Source organism: Pseudophryne corroboree, chromosome 2 (assembly GCF_028390025.1).
Source record: "Pseudophryne corroboree isolate aPseCor3 chromosome 2, aPseCor3.hap2, whole genome shotgun sequence".
Lineage (NCBI taxonomy): Eukaryota > Metazoa > Chordata > Amphibia > Anura > Myobatrachidae > Pseudophryne > Pseudophryne corroboree.
In genome coordinates, this window is record NC_086445.1 from 687,853,403 (window position 1) to 687,875,069 (window position 21,667).

Below are 21,667 nucleotides of genomic sequence, written 5' to 3' on the forward strand. Positions count from 1 at the left end.
TCTGAATCTCTACCTACAAAGGTTCAAGTTCAAGATGGAATCTCTGAGGGCAGTGATTTCCAGTCTGGAGGAGGGGGAATTCATGGTGTCAGTGGACATAAAAGATGCATACTTACATGTTCCCATTTATCCTCCGCATCAAGCTTATCTGAGATTCACAGTACAGAATTGCCATTACCAGTTTCAGATGTTGCCGTTCGGACTCTCCATGGCACCGAGGGTATTCACCAAGGTGATGGCGGAGATGATGGTCCTCCTTCGACAGCAAGGAGTCAACATAATTCCTTACCTGGACGATCTCCTGATAAAAGCGAGGTCCAGGGAAAAGTTGGTGCAGAACATTGCACTCTCCCTGACAATACTCCAACATCACGGTTGGATCATAAATTTTACAAAGTCACAATTGGAACCGACGACATGATTGTCCTTCCTCGGGATGATACTGGTCACAGAACTACAGAGGGTATTTCTTCCAGTAGAGAAGACTCTGGAAATCCAGAGGATGGTCAAACAAATTCTGAAACCAACAAGAATGTCGATTCATCAATGTATTCGGTAGTTGGGAAAGATGGTAGCGGCCTATGAGGCCATACAGTTTGTCTGAATCCATGCCAGAGTATTCCATTGGGACCTATTGGACCAGTGGTCTGGATCCCATCTACACATGCATCAGAGGATAATCCTTTCATCCAAAGCCAGAATTTCGCTCCTGTGGTGGCTACACAATTCTCACCTCCTAGAGGGAGGGAGGCAGGTTCGGGATTCAAGACTGGATCCTGGTGACTACGGATGCAAGTCTCTGAGGCTGGGGAGCAGTCACACAGGGAGAGAGCTTCCAAGGAAGATGGTCAAGTCAAGAAACTTCTCTTCACATAAACGTTCTGGAGTTGAGAGCCATTTACAACCACCTTCTACAAGCGGTACACCTTCTTCAAGATCAACCCGTACAGATCCAGTTGGACAATGTAACAGCAGTCACGTACATAAACCATCAGGGTGGAACAAAAAGCAGAGCAGCAATGGCAGAGGTGACAAAGATACTCCGCTGAGCAGAAAGACATGCAAGAGCTCTGTCGGCAATTTTCATTCCGGGAGTGGACAACTGGGAAGCAGACTTCCTCAGCAGACACGATCTCCATCCAGGAGAATGGGGCCTCCACAAATAAGTCTTCGTAGAGGTGACAGGTCTTTGGGGAGTCCCTCAAGTAGACATGATGGCATCTCGTCTCAACAAGTAGTTTCAGAGATATTGTTCCAGGTCGAGAGACCCTCAAGCAATAGCAGTGGATGCACTAGTGACCCAGTGGGTGTTCCGGTCGGTATATGTCTTCCCTCCACTACCACTGATACCAAAAGTTCTCAAAATCATAAGGAGAACAGGAGTTTGAGCGATCCTCATTGCCCCAGACTGGCCAAGGAGGTCTTGGTATCCAGATCTTCAAGAGTTGATAATAGAAGATCCTCTTCCTCTTCGCAAGGACCTGCTACAGCAGGGGTCGTGCATGTATCAAGACTTACCGTGGCAACGTTTGACGGTATGGCTGTTGAGCGCCGGATCCTAGCCCGAAAGGCTATTCCCAAAGAAGTAATTCCCACTCTTATTCAGGCCAGGAAAGGAGCAACGTCTAAACATTACCACCGTATTTGGAGAAAATATGTGTCTTGGTGTGAAACCAAGAAGGCTCCAATGGAAGAATTTCCGTTAGGACGTTTTCTCCATTTTCTCCAGGCAGGTGTGGATGCGGGCCTACGATTGGGTTCAATCAAGGTCCAGATTTTGGCTTTGTCTGTTTTCTTTCAGAAACAATTGGCCTCCCTTCCAGAAGTTCAGACATTCGTGAAAGGGGTGCTACACATCCAACCTCCATTTGTGCCTCCTGTGGCACCATGGGATCTTAACGTGGTGTTGCGATTCCTTCAATTGGATTGGTTTGAACCTCTCCAGGAGATAGAGTTGAAATTTCTCACTTGGAAAGTGGTCATGCTGTTGGCCTTGGCATCCGCAAGAAGGGTGTCTGAGTTGGGGGCCTTGTCTCACAAGAGCCCTTACTTGGTTTTCCATGAAGATAGGGCTGAGTTACGAACTTGTCAACAATTTCTTCCAAAGGTGGTTTCTTCTTTCCATATAAACCAACCTATTGTGGTGCCAGTGGCTACAGACACCATCGCTGCTTCAAAGTCTCTAGATGTGGTCAGAGCTTTGAGAATCTATGTCGCAAGAACCGCTGAGATAAGGAAAACAGAGGCGCTGTTTGTCCTGTATGCTCCCAACTAGATTGGGTGTCCTGCTTCTAAGCAGACAATTGCGCGCTGGATCAGAGGTACGATTCAGCGCGCTCATTCTACGGCAGGATTGCCGATACCGAATTCGGTGACTGCCCATTCTACTAGAAAGGTGGACTCGTCCTGGGCGGCTGCCCGGGGGGTCTCGGCATTACAACTTTGCCGAGCAGCTACTTGGTCAGGGGCAAACACGTTTGCTAAGTTTTACAAGTTTGACACCTTGGCCGATGAGGACCTACAGTTTGGTCAATCGGTGCTGCAGGGTCATCCGCACTCTCCCGCCCATACTGGAGCTTTGGTATAACCCCATGGTACTGAAGTGTACCCCAGCATCCTCTAGGACGTATGAGAAAACAGGATTTTAATACCTACCGGTAAATCCTTTTCTCCTAGTCTGTAGAGGATGCTGGGCACCCAGCCCAGTGCGTACTTTACCTGCGTTTGTTGATTTGTTATATATGGTTTCAGCACGGTTGCTATAATGTTCATGCCCGTTGGCATGTATTTTGTTGAATGCCATGTGTGCGGCATGATTGAAGTGTGAGCTGGTATGAATCTCACCATTAACTAAAAAAGTAAATCCTTTCCTCAAAATGTCCGTCTCCCTGGGCACAGTTCCTATACTGAGGTCTGGAGGAGGGGCATAGAGGGAGGAGCCATTTTACACTCTGAAAAAGTCTTAAAGTGCCCATGGTTCCTGCGGAACCGTCTATACCCCATGGTATTGAAGTGGACCCCAGCATCCTCTACGGACTAGGAGAAAAGGATTTACCGGTAGGTATTAAAATCCTGTTTTTTTTAACTTTCCTTTTCCTCCTGTTCTTTCACTTTGTGGGGCTATCCCTGTTTCCCCTATTTTTCATCCCTCCCTGTCCCATTTTCTGCCTCCATGCCCTGGGCCAGACATTCCCTCTCTGTCTCCTGATGCTTCTTCAATACCCACCCCCCTCCCGTTTCTCTGACTAAGGCCTGTCATACCTTCCCCTCTAGTCCTGGGAGCCACCTCCGGCCTGGGGCCAGGTCACATCCCCCACCGCTGACTGTACAGCCATGCTTCTCCTACCACTCATGAGTGAGCATATCCCACCTCCCCTCCTGCTGCCACTTTCTCTTGCTACCACCCCAAGCCTGCTCCTTGGCCCCATCACTCAGGCATCCCAGGATCACCCACATGTGACACACGGACTGGTGGTTTGCTCTTATGCTCTTTTCCTGTGCGGCCTCTCCCACTTCTTATTTCAGCTGCAGGTGGCACGGGGCGTTTTAGTTTTGGTGGTGGACTTTTGTTCTCCCTCACCACTTCTTCTTTACCTCCCTTATAATAGAAAGCACAGCACTGGGGTATACACTATTTGTAACCTTGGGAGTTTTGCTGTGTGTTAATAGAAGCTTATATTTCTTCATCCAGTAAAATCAAGAACAAACATTCATTTAACAATACCGTGATACAAGTGGCTTGCTCTGTGAACTCATGTACCGGTCTGCCTGTTGGCAAGTTTGTATCCTTTTAAGTACTGTAGTCAAAAAATATAATATGTCCCTTTGTAAGGAGCCTAACACTCTCCTTGATCAGGAGCTATTAGTTGTGCCATTGCAGAAAATGTTTGGTGACCTACCTCCCCTGCCTGCTGTGCAGCTGGTGTGGGTTACTACTGAGGTTTTTGTTTGGGCCCCTTTTATTTTTTCTAAAGCCATGGGGGGGATATTTTTCAAAAACCCTCTTATACTGCTTCTGCAGCATCATGCCTCCCTGCACAGCCTGGTTTCCCCCCTTCTTTTCGTCTTTTTTCTGCTTTAGTTTCCTTTCTTCCCCTTTCACTGGAAAATGTGAAGTACTCAACGGATCCAGTATTGGTCATGTATAATATAATATTTCCATAAGGATTTCAATATATACATGAAAAATGGTCAATCTGCTGTGCATATTGGAAACTCTGGCAAGTAAGAGAAATATACAACACAGCACTGAAATACTTATATTCAAATGGAATGTCATCAATATAACGGCCTATCAGATTAACAGCACCATAGCACAAAGCGTTAAGACAATAACTGTGAAATACTTCCAGTAGGTGTAAAATGTCGTAACACCATATCAGCAAAGTACCAATTCTGTTACCAAAAGGTGGGCTAAGGTGTAGGGTTGAGCCATGACTCACAATTACAGGCACCTTATTATAGTAAACTGTATGTGGGAATGGAAATGTTATGTCTTGAGATAAATATACTAATAACAAACTACTTTTACAAATTCATTCACAACAGGCTTCAATCACAGTTCACCCAAGCAGGTGATAACCCTCTAAATAGACCATGCTAATTAGTAAATTCATGGCACCCACCACATCCCTTGTCTTCTAGCACATTGTCCTTCTGGGGATTGCTGCTTAGTACAGCCGACACAACTGCTCACACTATCCAAGAGCTACTATTCCAAGGTTGACACATGCCAGGTAGAGTCCCCTTTTAAACATTATGCCAGGTAGAGCCCCTGTTACACATTAAATCAGGGAGAGTCCCTTTTTACACATTACTCCAGGTAGAGCCCCTTTTACACATTATGCCAGGTAGAGCCCCCTTTTACACATTACACCAGGTAGAGTCCCCTTTTACACATTATGCTAGGTAGAGTCCCCTTTTATGCATTACTCCAGGTAGAGCCCTTTATACAGATTAAAACAGGTACAGTCCCCTTTTTTACACATTACTCTAGGTAAATCCCCTGTTATACATTCCTCCAAGTAGAGCCCTTTGATACCCATTACTCCAGGTAGAGCTCCTTTTACACATTACACCAAGCCGAGTTCCCTTTTACACTTTAAACCAGGGAGATTCTCCTTTTAAACATTACTCCAGATAGAGCCCCCTTTTACTTATTACTCCAGGTAGAGCCCCTGTTACACATTATGCCAGGTAGCACCCCTTATACAATATTATGCCAGGTAATGTCCCATTTTACACATTATGCCATGTACGGTCCTCGTTTATACATTACTCCAGGTAAAGCCTGAAGTAATGTGTATACGCAGCTCTACCTGAAGTAATGTGTAAATGGGGACTGTACATGGTGTAATGTGTAAAATTGGAGCTTACCTTGCATAATGTGTAAAAGGGTGCACTACCTGGCATAATGTGTAAAGGGGACTCTACCTGATGTAACATATAAAAGAGTCTTAACCGGGAGTAATGAGTTAAATGGGGCTCTAACTGGCATAATGTTTAACAGGGTCTCTACATTGTGTAATGTGTAAAAGGGGACGCTACCTGGAGTAATGCATATAAGAGCTCTAATTGGCATAATGTGTAAAACAACTCTACCTGGCGTAATATGTTTAAGGGGCTTGACCTGGAGTAATGAGTAAAAGGGGACATTACCTGGTGTAATAATGTAAAAGGTGCACTACCTAGAGTAATGTGTTAAAGGGGGCTCTTATTGGTGTAATGTGTAACAGGGGCTCTACCTGGAGTAATGTGTATAAGGAGCTCTAATTGGCATAATGTGTAAAACAACTGTAATGTACTGTGCGTAATATATTTAAGAGACCACAGCAGCAGCACAGGGAAGGAGTCCAACACAGGCAGCCACAGAAGGATAGCACCAACAATATTTCAAATTTGGAGCAGGCCATGAGACAATCGGAGCTCATGGACCGCCATCCAATCAGGAACTGCTTCTGCAAATTCTAAATTCTGCTGGCAGCTTGTGGCATGCTCCGATCCACACTGCTGCCCTGCTGTCCTACTCATGGTCAGGTCATGGGACTAGAGTCCTGGCAGCCCCTCTGATGTCTTCCCTGTCTGCCAGCATCTGTGATCCAAGTCATGTATTGCAGACCTAGGCCAACTGTGTGAGCCAAAGCTTACTCAGGCTAGCCTTCAGAATTGGGTCCATGAAGTCTGCGACTTGGTGCGCCTACAAAACAGAGATGTCATGACCCATTTTGCAGAATGGTCCATGTCGCAAACTCCGCTCCATCCCACCAAATACTGCATCATGTTACTCATGTTGCTCATGCTGCGGCTAAAGCGGGAACTGTGAGAAATCATGCAGGACTCATTCTGAATATGTTCACGATGGGTCCTGCGCATCCACATTCCCCCTGCTATTGGGTTAGCACACAAATCCTCAGGTTTATGTAATAACCTTAATCAGGCCCTTAATACACTCTTTGCACTCTGAGATTCAAAACTGAGAAAAAAGTAGCAAAGTTGAAGAAAAAGTATGCAATGAATCGTGCCTTGAGTCTCATGCCATATGGTGCTAAAGGAAAACAACTGCAGGCATGCAAACACATTTCACATCTGAACCAAAAAGTTAAGTTTATCATACCTTTGATGACGCTTTTTATCTGGCGTGTATTGGTTCGGTGTTGTAAAGATTTCTGCCCATTTTGTCACCTGTGACCTCTCTTGGTATATACCGGATACCATGTGATTATGAACAGTAGTGGATCCATAGTTGTGTGAAGTGATGTTTTCAGACAGATCACTTCCTAAAAGACATACAATACAGGACATGTGACAATATTATAGACACCCATGTCATCATTACATGAGAAAAACAATGTTCCCTTTATACTGATAAATAATTAATAATTTAAAAGGATAACTCCATCCATCCTGAAAGCTGCAGTAAGAAGCTGCACAATAGATTTCAATAGGTAAATCAGCAGCCATTTCATCACCTCATCCCACAAGGGGCCTGAGTCACATTCAGTGCTAATGTTCACATAGTTCGGCAATTTTATGTTACTATGTATGAATTAGTATACCTGAAAACATGTACGGCAGATACAGTATGTCAAACAAATGTGCTGTCGTGACTGAGATTCAGAGTATCAGAAATCTCTAGGCATTTCTGGGTGGTACTGGGAGGTGGCAAAAAAAATGCACGGAAATGATATGTCTATGGTTGTGTTGGAGGAGTGTAGTGGGTGTGTTGCTGAAGTGTCTGCGTCTCTTTGGAAGCCATACTGAGATGAATATCCACACCTTACAGTTTCACAGCATCTACAGATGCTCAAGGTGGGTATCTCAGCCCTTGCATATTCACACCAGAGATGGCCTTTGTAACAGCATTTGTGTGGTGACCCTAAACCCCACTGTGGCCCTAGTGACTTGACAGGTTCTTTAAAGTAAGTTGTGCTGGAATATATATATATATATATATATATATATATATATATATATATATATATATATTAAAGAGCCACACATGCTTCTGATGAAGGACCTGTAAGGTTGGAAACGTGTTAAGTGTGACGCTTTTGCTGGACCCCAAACAACAGTGCCTTGACTTGACATTATAGTACTGTGTGCCCCTTTCCCCCCCAAGGATGTAATGATTCAAATAATTGTACTGCCAATATATTTAATATTAAATAACATTAATTGTGAATAACTACCTCCCCCCCCAACCCCCCACCCCACCCAATCTTAGGGCTGCCATTAGAGATTGTTGGGACTGGGACTGACACAATAGGCAGCCCCCCTACAACCCCAACCCCCTGAGGAAAAAAACTGCATAAGAACAAAAAAAGACACTGACCCCCACAGGAAAAAAGCATACACACATATTGGATCCTACAGAAATAAATAAAAAAACATATTAGCCCACAGGAAAAAATAAAACACATTGGCCCCATCTCCTGGGCTTTTAAAGATAGCTGTGGAGGTAATTGCAGGAGACCAGTCTCCAGACCAATGAGTGCCTTGAGTCACTCCAGAAAGTCCAGACCAGTGGGATGGAACTTGGTCCCTCTCCTTCCCTCACATGGGCCCTCAGCCCCGCATGACTTTCCTCAGCCCCCACATTACCATCATCAGTCCTCATCAAATCCTCAGCCCCTCATTACCATCCTCAGCTCCTCATCACCATCCTCGGCCCTCCATCAGCATCCTCATACTTTCAACACCATCCTCTGCCCCTCATCACTGTCCTCAGCCCCTCATCATTGTCTTCAGCTCCTCATCGCCTCACCATCATCCTCAGCCCCTCATCACCATCCTCAGCCCCTCATCGCCATACTTAGACTTTCATCACCATCCCTCAGCCCTCATCACTGTCTTCAGCACCTCATTACTGTCTTCATCACTGTTCTCTGACTCTCACCACTGTCTTCAGCCCCTTATCATCGTTCTCACCCCCTCATCACTGTCCTCAGCTCCTCCTCATCAACCTTAGTCCCTCATCACCATTCTCAGAACCTCATCACCAACCTCACCATCTCATCACCAACGTCAGCATCTCATCACCATTGGATCACTGCTGCAGCTGGAGGCGTAGCTTGTAATATATGCCTCATGCTGTATTGTCATACAATGCTATCACTGCTGCTTCCAAGGAAATGGGCAACTACTCCACTGGGTCACTTTTTTTTCACTGCTTCATACATTTCCCCCCTTCATGCTTTTATTTATATGTAAATTGTGAGTGCATTTGATTATCACATTTTTAACCATTTAAGTGGTCTATTCAGTGATGGATCCTGAATGGGCTGATGATCAAGCAGGGATTGACTTCCTACAGGAAGCCAGCTCTTTGCGAATCGCAGCCTGGTCTTGCAGTCTCGGAGGAAGGAAACACCTATCAATGGGACTGCCTGTCTTGCATGTGACTGGCAGGTAGGACTTCCAGGACTAAGCCAGTGCAGTCACACAGACTGGAAATGGCTCATTGAGCTCACTGAAGTGGTGGATTTTAAAGATCAAAGGTAAAATCCGCCACTGGGTCTCTCCACTAATACAGATGGGTCCTCCGTTATCTTGGCTGTTTCTGCACCTAGACGGAGGTTTATTCATGCCTAGGCGATAACTTAGGTTGCTGACCTTAATCACGGACAGGCGTGTTGAGGCACAACTAGATATTCAGCATGCAAAACACATCTCCACCACTGGGTGGCTAATGCTCCACTAATCCAGTACTTTAGTTCGAATAGAGGCAGATTGATCTACAGTACAAGCTCTGGCAAATGGTCTTTAACGACTGTAATGTTAATATACAGTCCTATACTGCATACTGTACACACAGATGGTGACCAATGGTCAGACGGAGAGAGAGAAAAAAAATAGTTTATATAGATGCAAATGAACGTGTTAAAACACTTCTGTATGCAGACGCAACTAATGTGTGAAAGGAATAATGTAGCTCATTGACTTTAAAGTATGTACAGTGCACTAAATACCGTGTTTTTCAATATGAGCATCCAAGTACCCTAACAGCATAAACAAACACCAATGGGAAGGAATCGCTGCTTGCATTACATTTTACACATTAACTTGTGTCTCTTCCATGCAGCGACGTGGGCTAGCGGTGAAGGCTCGTGTTTGATTCCCAAAGTGCCAATCTATTTTTTTCCCCTGACATTCACTTTATTATTATTTTTTTTCTGTGTAATCCATTGTAATACATTCAATGGAAGGGTGCACACAGGTTTCACATAAATCAGGGTAAATCTGCAGGGGTGACTCAATCCACTATCTAAAATACACAGCGGTAATGAGCACCTGTAGACATACCAATAAATATAAATTAGTGTATTCTGACGCAACTAACTGTTTGAGCAACACAGTAGTGTAGATAATCGGCGATAGAGAATCTGTGTTGTACTTTATGAGAAGGGATCACTGCTACTGTGCCATTTGCACACCTATCAATTAGGGATGAGCGGGTTCGGTTCCTCTGAATCCGAACCCGCCCGAACTTCAGCTTTTTTCCACGGGTCCGAGCAGGCTCGGATCCTCCCGCCTTGCTCGGTTAACCCGAGTACGCCCGAACGTCATCATCCCGCTGTCGGATTCTCGCGAGACTCGGATTCTATATAAGGAGCCGCGCGTCGCCGCCATTTTCACACATGCATTGAGAGTCATAGGGAGAGGACGTGGCTGGCGTCCTCTCCGTTTAGAGAAGAGAGAGACACAGTATTTTGGGGAGCATTATTAGGAGGAGTACTACTATACTGTATACTACTATACTACTTGCTGAAGTGATATTTATAGAGTCATAGGGAGAGGACGTGGCTGGCGTCCTCTCCGTTTAGAGAAGAGAGAGACACAGTATTTTGGGGAGCATTATTAGGAGGAGTACTACTATACTGTATACTACTCAGACACAGTATTTTGGGGAGCATTATTAGGAGGAGTACTACTATACTGTATACTACTCTACTACTTGCTGAAGTGATATTTATAGAGTCATAGGGAGAGGACGTGGCTGGCGTCCTCTCCGTTTAGAGAAGAGAGAGACACAGTATTTTGGGGAGCATTATTAGGAGGAGTACTACTATACTGTAGACTACTCAGACACAGTATTTTGGCGAGCATTATTAGGAGTACTACTATACTGTATACTACTCTACTACTTGCTGAAGTGATATTTATAGAGTCATAGGGAGAGGACGTGGCTGGCGTCCTCTCCGTTTAGAGAAGAGAGAGACACAGTATTTTGGGGAGCATTATTAGGAGGAGTACTACTATACTGTATACTACTCTACTACTTGCTGAAGTGATATTTATAGAGTCATAGGGAGAGGACGTGGCTGGCGTCCTCTCCGTTTAGAGAAGAGAGAGACACAGTATTTTGGGGAGCATTATTAGGAGGAGTACTACTATACTGTATACTACTCAGACACAGTATTTTGGGGAGCATTATTAGGAGGAGTACTACTATACTGTATACTACTCTACTACTTGCTGAAGTGATATTTATAGAGTCATAGGGAGAGGACGTGGCTGGCGTCCTCTCCGTTTAGAGAAGAGAGAGACACAGTATTTTGGGGAGCATTATTAGGAGGAGTACTACTATACTGTAGACTACTCAGACACAGTATTTTGGGGAGCATTATTAGGAGTACCACTATACTGTATACTACTCTACTACTTGCTGAAGTGATATTTATAGAGTCATAGGGAGAGGACGTGGCTGGCGTCCTCTCCGTTTAGAGAAGAGAGAGACACAGTATTTTGGGGAGCATTATTAGGAGGAGTACTACTATACTGTATACTACTCTACTACTTGCTGAAGTGATATTTATAGAGTCATAGGGAGAGGACGTGGCTGGCGTCCTCTCCGTTTAGAGAAGAGAGAGAGACACAGTATTTTGGGGAGCATTATTAGGAGGAGTACTACTATACTGTATACTACTCTACTACTTGCTGAAGTGATATTTATAGAGTCATAGGGAGAGGACGTGGCTGGCGTCCTCTCCGTTTAGAGAAGAGAGAGACACAGTATTTTGGGGAGCATTATTAGGAGGAGTACTACTATACTGTATACTACTCTACTACTTGCTGAAGTGATATTTATAGAGTCATAGGGAGAGGACGTGGCTGGCGTCCTCTCCGTTTAGAGAAGAGAGAGACACAGTATTTTGGGGAGCATTATTAGGAGGAGTACTACTATACTGTATACTACTATACTACTTGCTGAAGTGATATTTATAGAGTCATAGGGAGAGGACGTGGCTGGCGTCCTCTCCGTTTAGAGAAGAGAGAGACACAGTATACTATTTTGGGGAGCATTATTAGGAGGAGTACTACTATACTGTATACTACTCTACTACTTGCTGAAGTGATATTTATAGAGTCATAGGGAGAGGACGTGGCTGGCGTCCTCTCCGTTTAGAGAAGAGAGAGACACAGTATACTATTTTGGGGAGCATTATTAGGAGGAGTACTACTATACTGTATACTACTATACTACTTGCTGAAGTGATATTTATAGAGTCATAGGGAGAGGACGTGGCTGGCGTCCTCTCCGTTTAGAGAAGAGAGAGACACAGTATTTTGGGGAGCATTATTAGGAGGAGTACTACTATACTGTATACTACTATACTACTTGCTGAAGTGATATTATAGAGTCATAGGGGGAGAGGACGTGGCTGGCGTCCTCTCCGTTTAGAGAAGAGAGAGACACAGTATTTTGGGGAGCATTATTAGGAGGAGTACTACTATACTGTATACTACTCAGACACAGTATTTTGGGGAGCATTATTAGGAGGAGTACTACTATACTGTATACTACTCTACTACTTGCTGAAGTGATATTTATAGAGTCATAGGGAGAGGACGTGGCTGGCGTCCTCTCCGTTTAGAGAAGAGAGAGACACAGTATTTTGGGGAGCATTATTAGGAGGAGTACTACTATACTGTATACTACTCTACTACTTGCTAAAGTGATATTTATAGAGTCATAGGGAGAGGACGTGGCTGGCGTCCTCTCCGTTTAGAGAAGAGAGAGACACAGTATTTTGGGGAGCATTATTAGGAGGAGTACTACTATACTGTATACTACTATACTACTTGTACTACTTGCTGAAGTGATATTTATAGAGTCATAGGGAGAGGACGTGGCTGGCGTCCTCTCCGTTTAGAGAAGAGAGAGACACAGTATACTATTTTGGGGAGCATTATTAGGAGGAGTACTACTATACTGTATACTACTATACTACTTGCTGAAGTGATATTTATAGAGTCATAGGGGGAGAGGACGTGGCTGGTGTCCTCTCCGTTTAGAGAAGAGAGAGACACAGTATTTTGGGGAGCATTATTAGGAGGAGTACTACTATACTGTATACTACTCTACTACTTGCTGAAGTGATATTTATAGAGTCATAGGGAGAGGACGTGGCTGGCGTCCTCTCCGTTTAGAGAAGAGAGAGACACAGTATACTATTTTGGGGAGCATTATTAGGAGGAGTACTACTATACTGTATACTACTATACTACTTGCTGAAGTGATATTTATAGAGTCATAGGGAGAGGACGTGGCTGGCGTCCTCTCCGTTTAGAGAAGAGAGAGACACAGTATTTTGGGGAGCATTATTAGGAGGAGTACTACTATACTGTATACTACTATACTACTTGCTGAAGTGATATTTATAGAGTCATAGGGAGAGGACGTGGCTGGCGTCCTCTCCGTTTAGAGAAGAGAGAGACACAGTATTTTGGGGAGCATTATTAGGAGGAGTACTACTATACTGTATACTACTATACTACTTGCTGAAGTGATATTTATAGAGTCATAGGGAGAGGACGTGGCTGGCGTCCTCTCCGTTTAGAGAAGAGAGAGACACAGTATACTATTTTGGGGAGCATTATTAGGAGGAGTACTACTATACTGTATACTACTATACTACTTGCTGAAGTGATATTTATAGAGTCATAGGGAGAGGACGTGGCTGGCGTCCTCTCCGTTTAGAGAAGAGAGAGACACAGTATTTTGGGGAGCATTATTAGGAGGAGTACTACTATACTGTATACTACTCTACTACTTGCTGAAGTGATATTTATAGAGTCATAAGGAGAGGACGTGGCTGGCGTCCTCTCCGTTTAGAGAAGAGAGAGAGACACAGTATTTTGGGGAGCATTATTAGGAGGAGTACTACTATACTGTATACTACTCTACTACTTGCTGAAGTGATATTTATAGAGTCATAGGGAGAGGACATGGCTGGCGTCCTCTCCGTTTAGAGAAGAGAGAGACACAGTATACTATTTTGGGGAGCATTATTAGGAGGAGTAATACTATACTGTATACTACTCTACTACTTGCTGAAGTGATATTTATAGAGTCATAGGGAGAGGACGTGGCTGGCGTCCTCTCCGTTTAGAGAAGAGAGAGAGACACAGTATTTTGGGGAGCATTATTAGGAGGAGTACTACTATACTGTATACTACTCTACTACTTGCTGAAGTGATATTTATAGAGTCATAGGGAGAGGACGTGGCTGGCGTCCTCTCCGTTTAGAGAAGAGAGAGACACAGTATTTTGGGGAGCATTATTAGGAGGAGTACTACTATACTGTATACTACTCTACTACTTGCTGAAGTGATATTTATAGAGTCATAGGGAGAGGACGTGGCTGGCGTCCTCTCCGTTTAGAGAAGAGAGAGACACAGTATTTTGGGGAGCATTATTAGGAGGAGTACTACTATACTGTATACTACTATACTACTTGCTGAAGTGATATTTATAGAGTCATAGGGAGAGGACGTGGCTGGCGTCCTCTCCGTTTAGAGAAGAGAGAGACACAGTATACTATTTTGGGGAGCATTATTAGGAGGAGTACTACTATACTGTATACTACTCTACTACTTGCTGAAGTGATATTTATAGAGTCATAGGGAGAGGACGTGGCTGGCGTCCTCTCCGTTTAGAGAAGAGAGAGACACAGTATACTATTTTGGGGAGCATTATTAGGAGGAGTACTACTATACTGTATACTACTATACTACTTGCTGAAGTGATATTTATAGAGTCATAGGGAGAGGACGTGGCTGGCGTCCTCTCCGTTTAGAGAAGAGAGAGACACAGTATTTTGGGGAGCATTATTAGGAGGAGTACTACTATACTGTATACTACTATACTACTTGCTGAAGTGATATTATAGAGTCATAGGGGGAGAGGACGTGGCTGGCGTCCTCTCCGTTTAGAGAAGAGAGAGACACAGTATTTTGGGGAGCATTATTAGGAGGAGTACTACTATACTGTATACTACTCAGACACAGTATTTTGGGGAGCATTATTAGGAGGAGTACTACTATACTGTATACTACTCTACTACTTGCTGAAGTGATATTTATAGAGTCATAGGGAGAGGACGTGGCTGGCGTCCTCTCCGTTTAGAGAAGAGAGAGACACAGTATTTTGGGGAGCATTATTAGGAGGAGTACTACTATACTGTATACTACTATACTACTTGTACTACTTGCTGAAGTGATATTTATAGAGTCATAGGGAGAGGACGTGGCTGGCGTCCTCTCCGTTTAGAGAAGAGAGAGACACAGTATACTATTTTGGGGAGCATTATTAGGAGGAGTACTACTATACTGTATACTACTATACTACTTGCTGAAGTGATATTTATAGAGTCATAGGGGGAGAGGACGTGGCTGGTGTCCTCTCCGTTTAGAGAAGAGAGAGACACAGTATTTTGGGGAGCATTATTAGGAGGAGTACTACTATACTGTATACTACTCTACTACTTGCTGAAGTGATATTTATAGAGTCATAGGGAGAGGACGTGGCTGGCGTCCTCTCCGTTTAGAGAAGAGAGAGACACAGTATACTATTTTGGGGAGCATTATTAGGAGGAGTACTACTATACTGTATACTACTATACTACTTGCTGAAGTGATATTTATAGAGTCATAGGGAGAGGACGTGGCTGGCGTCCTCTCCGTTTAGAGAAGAGAGAGACACAGTATTTTGGGGAGCATTATTAGGAGGAGTACTACTATACTGTATACTACTATACTACTTGCTGAAGTGATATTTATAGAGTCATAGGGAGAGGACGTGGCTGGCGTCCTCTCCGTTTAGAGAAGAGAGAGACACAGTATTTTGGGGAGCATTATTAGGAGGAGTACTACTATACTGTATACTACTATACTACTTGCTGAAGTGATATTTATAGAGTCATAGGGAGAGGACGTGGCTGGCGTCCTCTCCGTTTAGAGAAGAGAGAGACACAGTATACTATTTTGGGGAGCATTATTAGGAGGAGTACTACTATACTGTATACTACTATACTACTTGCTGAAGTGATATTTATAGAGTCATAGGGAGAGGACGTGGCTGGCGTCCTCTCCGTTTAGAGAAGAGAGAGACACAGTATTTTGGGGAGCATTATTAGGAGGAGTACTACTATACTGTATACTACTCTACTACTTGCTGAAGTGATATTTATAGAGTCATAGGGAGAGGACGTGGCTGGCGTCCTCTCCGTTTAGAGAAGAGAGAGAGACACAGTATTTTGGGGAGCATTATTAGGAGGAGTACTACTATACTGTATACTACTCTACTACTTGCTGAAGTGATATTTATAGAGTCATAGGGAGAGGACGTGGCTGGCGTCCTCTCCGTTTAGAGAAGAGAGAGACACAGTATTTTGGGGAGCATTATTAGGAGGAGTACTACTATACTGTATACTACTCTACTACTTGCTGAAGTGATATTTATAGAGTCATAGGGAGAGGACGTGGCTGGCGTCCTCTCCGTTTAGAGAAGAGAGAGACACAGTATTTTGGGGAGCATTATTAGGAGGAGTACTACTATACTGTATACTACTATACTACTTGCTGAAGTGATATTTATAGAGTCATAGGGAGAGGACGTGGCTGGCGTCCTCTCCGTTTAGAGAAGAGAGAGACACAGTATACTATTTTGGGGAGCATTATTAGGAGGAGTACTACTATACTGTATACTACTCTACTACTTGCTGAAGTGATATTTATAGAGTCATAGGGAGAGGACGTGGCTGGCGTCCTCTCCGTTTAGAGAAGAGAGAGACACAGTATACTATTTTGGGGAGCATTATTAGGAGGAGTACTACTATACTGTATACTACTCTACTACTTGCTGAAGTGATATTTATAGAGTCATAGGGAGAGGACGTGGCTGGCGTCCTCTCCGTTTAGAGAAGAGAGAGACACAGTATTTTGGGGAGCATTATTAGGAGGAGTACTACTATACTGTATACTACTCTACTACTTGCTGAAGTGATATTTATAGAGTCATAGGGAGAGGACGTGGCTGGCGTCCTCTCCGTTTAGAGAAGAGAGAGACACAGTATTTTGGGGAGCATTATTAGGAGGAGTACTACTATACTGTATACTACTATACTACTTGCTGAAGTGATATTTATAGAGTCATAGGGAGAGGACGTGGCTGGCGTCCTCTCCGTTTAGAGACACAGTATACTATTTTGGGGAGCATTATTAGGAGGAGTACTACTATACTGTATACTACTATACTACTTGCTGAAGTGATATTTATAGAGTCATAGGGAGAGGACGTGGCTGGCGTCCTCTCCGTTTAGAGAAGAGAGAGACACAGTATACTATTTTGGGGAGCATTATTAGGAGGAGTACTACTATACTGTATACTACTCTACTACTTGCTGAAGTGATATTTATAGAGTCATAGGGAGAGGACGTGGCTGGCGTCCTCTCCGTTTAGAGAAGAGAGAGACACAGTATACTATTTTGGGGAGCATTATTAGGAGGAGTACTACTATACTGTATACTACTATACTACTTGCTGAAGTGATATTTATAGAGTCATAGGGAGAGGACGTGGCTGGCGTCCTCTCCGTTTAGAGAAGAGAGAGACACAGTATACTATTTTGGGGAGCATTATTAGGAGGAGTACTACTATACTGTATACTACTCTACTACTTGCTGAAGTGATATTTATAGAGTCATAGGGAGAGGACGTGGCTGGCGTCCTCTCCGTTTAGAGAAGAGAGAGACACAGTATACTATTTTGGGGAGCATTATTAGGAGGAGTACTACTATACTGTATACTACTATACTACTTGCTGAAGTGATATTTATAGAGTCATAGGGAGAGGACGTGGCTGGCGTCCTCTCCGTTTAGAGAAGAGAGAGACACAGTATTTTGGGGAGCATTATTAGGAGGAGTACTACTATACTGTATACTACTATACTACTTGCTGAAGTGATATTATAGAGTCATAGGGGGAGAGGACGTGGCTGGCGTCCTCTCCGTTTAGAGAAGAGAGAGACACAGTATTTTGGGGAGCATTATTAGGAGGAGTACTACTATACTGTATACTACTCAGACACAGTATTTTGGGGAGCATTATTAGGAGGAGTACTACTATACTGTATACTACTCTACTACTTGCTGAAGTGATATTTATAGAGTCATAGGGAGAGGACGTGGCTGGCGTCCTCTCCGTTTAGAGAAGAGAGAGACACAGTATTTTGGGGAGCATTATTAGGAGGAGTACTACTATACTGTATACTACTCTACTACTTGCTAAAGTGATATTTATAGAGTCATAGGGAGAGGACGTGGCTGGCGTCCTCTCCGTTTAGAGAAGAGAGAGACACAGTATTTTGGGGAGCATTATTAGGAGGAGTACTACTATACTGTATACTACTATACTACTTGTACTACTTGCTGAAGTGATATTTATAGAGTCATAGGGAGAGGACGTGGCTGGCGTCCTCTCCGTTTAGAGAAGAGAGAGACACAGTATACTATTTTGGGGAGCATTATTAGGAGGAGTACTACTATACTGTATACTACTTGCTGAAGTGATATTTATAGAGTCATAGGGGGAGAGGACGTGGCTGGTGTCCTCTCCGTTTAGAGAAGAGAGAGACACAGTATTTTGGGGAGCATTATTAGGAGGAGTACTACTATACTGTATACTACTCTACTACTTGCTGAAGTGATATTTATAGAGTCATAGGGAGAGGACGTGGCTGGCGTCCTCTCCGTTTAGAGAAGAGAGAGACACCGTATACTATTTTGGGGAGCATTATTAGGAGGAGTACTACTATACTGTATACTACTATACTACTTGCTGAAGTGATATTTATAGAGTCATAGGGAGAGGACGTGGCTGGCGTCCTCTCCGTTTAGAGAAGAGAGAGACACAGTATTTTGGGGAGCATTATTAGGAGGAGTACTACTATACTGTATACTACTTGCTGAAGTGATATTTATAGAGTCATAGGGAGAGGACGTGGCTGGCGTCCTCTCCGTTTAGAGAAGAGAGAGACACAGTATTTTGGGGAGCATTATTAGGAGGAGTACTACTATACTGTATACTACTATACTACTTGCTGAAGTGATATTTATAGAGTCATAGGGAGAGGACGTGGCTGGCGTCCTCTCCGTTTAGAGAAGAGAGAGACACAGTATACTATTTTGGGGAGCATTATTAGGAGGAGTACTTCTATACTGTATACTACTATACTACTTGCTGAAGTGATATTTATAGAGTCATAGGGAGAGGACGTGGCTGGCGTCCTCTCCGTTTAGAGAAGAGAGAGACACAGTATTTTGGGGAGCATTATTAGGAGGAGTACTACTATACTGTATACTACTCAGACACAGTATTTTGGGGAGCATTATTAGGAGGAGTACTACTATACTGTATACTACTCTACTACTTGCTGAAGTGATATTTATAGAGTCATAGGGAGATGACGTGGCTGGCGTCCTCTCCGTTTAGAGAAGAGAGAGACACAGTATTTTGGGGAGCATTATTAGTAGTGATGAGCGCCTGAAATTTTTCAGGTTTTGTTTTTTGGTTTTGGGCTCGGTTCCGCGGCCGTGTTTTGGGTTCGACCGCGTTTTGGCAAAACCTCACCGAATTTTTTTTGTCGGATTCGGGTGTGTTTTGGATTCGGGTGTTTTTTTCAAAAAACCCTAAAAAACAGCTTAAATCATAGAATTTGGGGGTCATTTTGATCCCATATTATTATTAACCTCAAAAACCATAATTTCCACTCATTTTCAGTCTATTCTGAATACCTCACACCTCACAATATTATTTTTAGTCCTAAAATTTGCACCGAGGTCTCTGGATGACTAAGCTAAGCGACCCTAGTGGCCGACACAAACACCTGGCCCATCTAGGAGTGGCACTGCAGTGTCACGCAGGATGTCCCTTCCAAAAAACCCTCCCCAAACAGCACATGACGCAAAGAAAAAAAGAGGCGCAATGAGGTAGCTGTGTGAGTAAGATTAGCGACCCTAGTGGCCGACACAAACACCGGGCCCATTTAGGAGTGGCACTGCAGTGTCACGCAGGATGTCCCTTCCAAAAAACCCTCCCCAAACAGCACATGACGCAAAGAAAAAAAGAGGCGCAATGAGGTAGCTGTGTGAGTAAGATTAGCGACCCTAGTGGCCGACACAAACACCGGGCCCATCTAGGAGTGGCACTGCAGTGTCACGCAGGATGTCCCTTCCAAAAAACCCTCCCCAAACAGCACATGACGCAAAGAAAAAAAGAGGCGCAATGAGGTAGCTGTGTGAGTAAGATTAGCGACCGTAGTGGCCGACACAAACACCGGGCCCATTTAGGAGTGGCACTGCAGTGTCACGCAGGATGTCCCTTCCAAAAAACCCTCCCCAAACAGCACATGACGCAAAGAAAAAAAGAGGCGCAATGAGGTAGCTGTGTGAGTAAGATTAGCGACCCTAGTGGCCGACACAAACACCGGGCCCATTTAGGAGTGGCACTGCAGTGTCACGCAGGATGTCCCTTCCAAAAAACCCTCCCCAAACAGCACATGACGCAAAGAAAAAGAAAAGAAAAAAGAGGTGCAAGATGGAATTGTCCTTGGGCCCTCCCACCCACCCTTATGTTGTATAAACAAAACAGGACATGCACACTTTAACCAACCCATCATTTCAGTGACAGGGTCTGCCACACGACTGTGACTGATATGACGGGTTGGTTTGGACCCCCCCCAAAAAAGAAGCAATTAATCTCTCCTTGCACAAACTGGCTCTACAGAGGCAAGATGTCCACCTCATCATCATCCTCCGATATATCACCGTGTACATCCCCCTCCTCACAGATTATCAATTCGTCCCCACTGGAATCCACCATCTCAGCTCCCTGTGTACTTTGTGGAGGCAATTGCTGCTGGTCAATGTCTCCGCGGAGGAATTGATTATAATTCATTTTAATGAACATCATCTTCTCCACATTTTCTGGATGTAACCTCGTACGCCGATTGCTGACAAGGTGAGCGGCGGCACTAAACACTCTTTCGGAGTACACACTTGTGGGAGGGCAACTTAGGTAGAATAAAGCCAGTTTGTGCAAGGGCCTCCAAATTGCCTCTTTTTCCTGCCAGTATAAGTATGGACTGTGTAACGTGCCTACTTGGATGCGGTCACTCATATAATCCTCCACCATTCTTTCAATGGGGAGAAAATCATATGCAGTGACAGTAGACGACATGTCCGTAATCGTTGTCAGGTCCTTCAGTCCGGACCAGATGTCAGCATCAGCAGTCGCTCCAGACTGCCCTGCATCACCGCCAGCGGGTGGGCTCGGAATTCTGAGCCTTTTCCTCGCACCCCCAGTTGCGGGAGAATGTGAAGGAGGAGATGTTGACAGGTCGCGTTCCGCTTGACTTGACAATTTTCTCACCAGCAGGTCTTTCAACCCCAGCAGACTTGTGTCTGCCGGAAAGAGAGATCCAAGGTAGGCTTTAAATCTAGGATCGAGCATGGTGGCCAAAATGTAGTGCTCTGATTTCAACAGATTGACCACCCGTGAATCCTTGTTAAGCGAATTAAGGGCTCCATCCACAAGTCCCACATGCCTAGCGGAATCGCTCCGTGTTAGCTCCTCCTTCAATGTCTCCAGCTTCTTCTGCAAAAGCCTGATGAGGGGAATGACCTGACTCAGGCTGGCAGTGTCTGAACTGACTTCACGTGTGGCAAGTTCAAAGGGCATCAGAACCTTGCACAACGTTGAAATCATTCTCCACTGCGCTTGAGACAGGTGCATTCCACCTCCTATATCGTGCTCAATTGTATAGGCTTGAATGGCCTTTTGCTGCTCCTCCAACCTCTGAAGCATATAGAGGGTTGAATTCCACC

General features: G+C 44.2%; 1 protein-coding gene across 6 annotated transcripts in view; it reads right to left on the minus strand.

The window, feature by feature from the left end:
• The window catches only part of LOC135051088 (uncharacterized), a 277,359-nt gene that overhangs the window by 128,235 nt on the left and 127,457 nt on the right, over positions 1-21,667 (minus strand). For all 6 annotated transcript variants that reach the window (XM_063957262.1, XM_063957263.1, XM_063957259.1 and 3 more), the window contains one exon: positions 6,614-6,776. In XM_063957262.1, the coding sequence (XP_063813332.1) occupies positions 6,614-6,776 (163 nt within the window). The remainder of the gene's footprint in view (positions 1-6,613; positions 6,777-21,667) is intronic.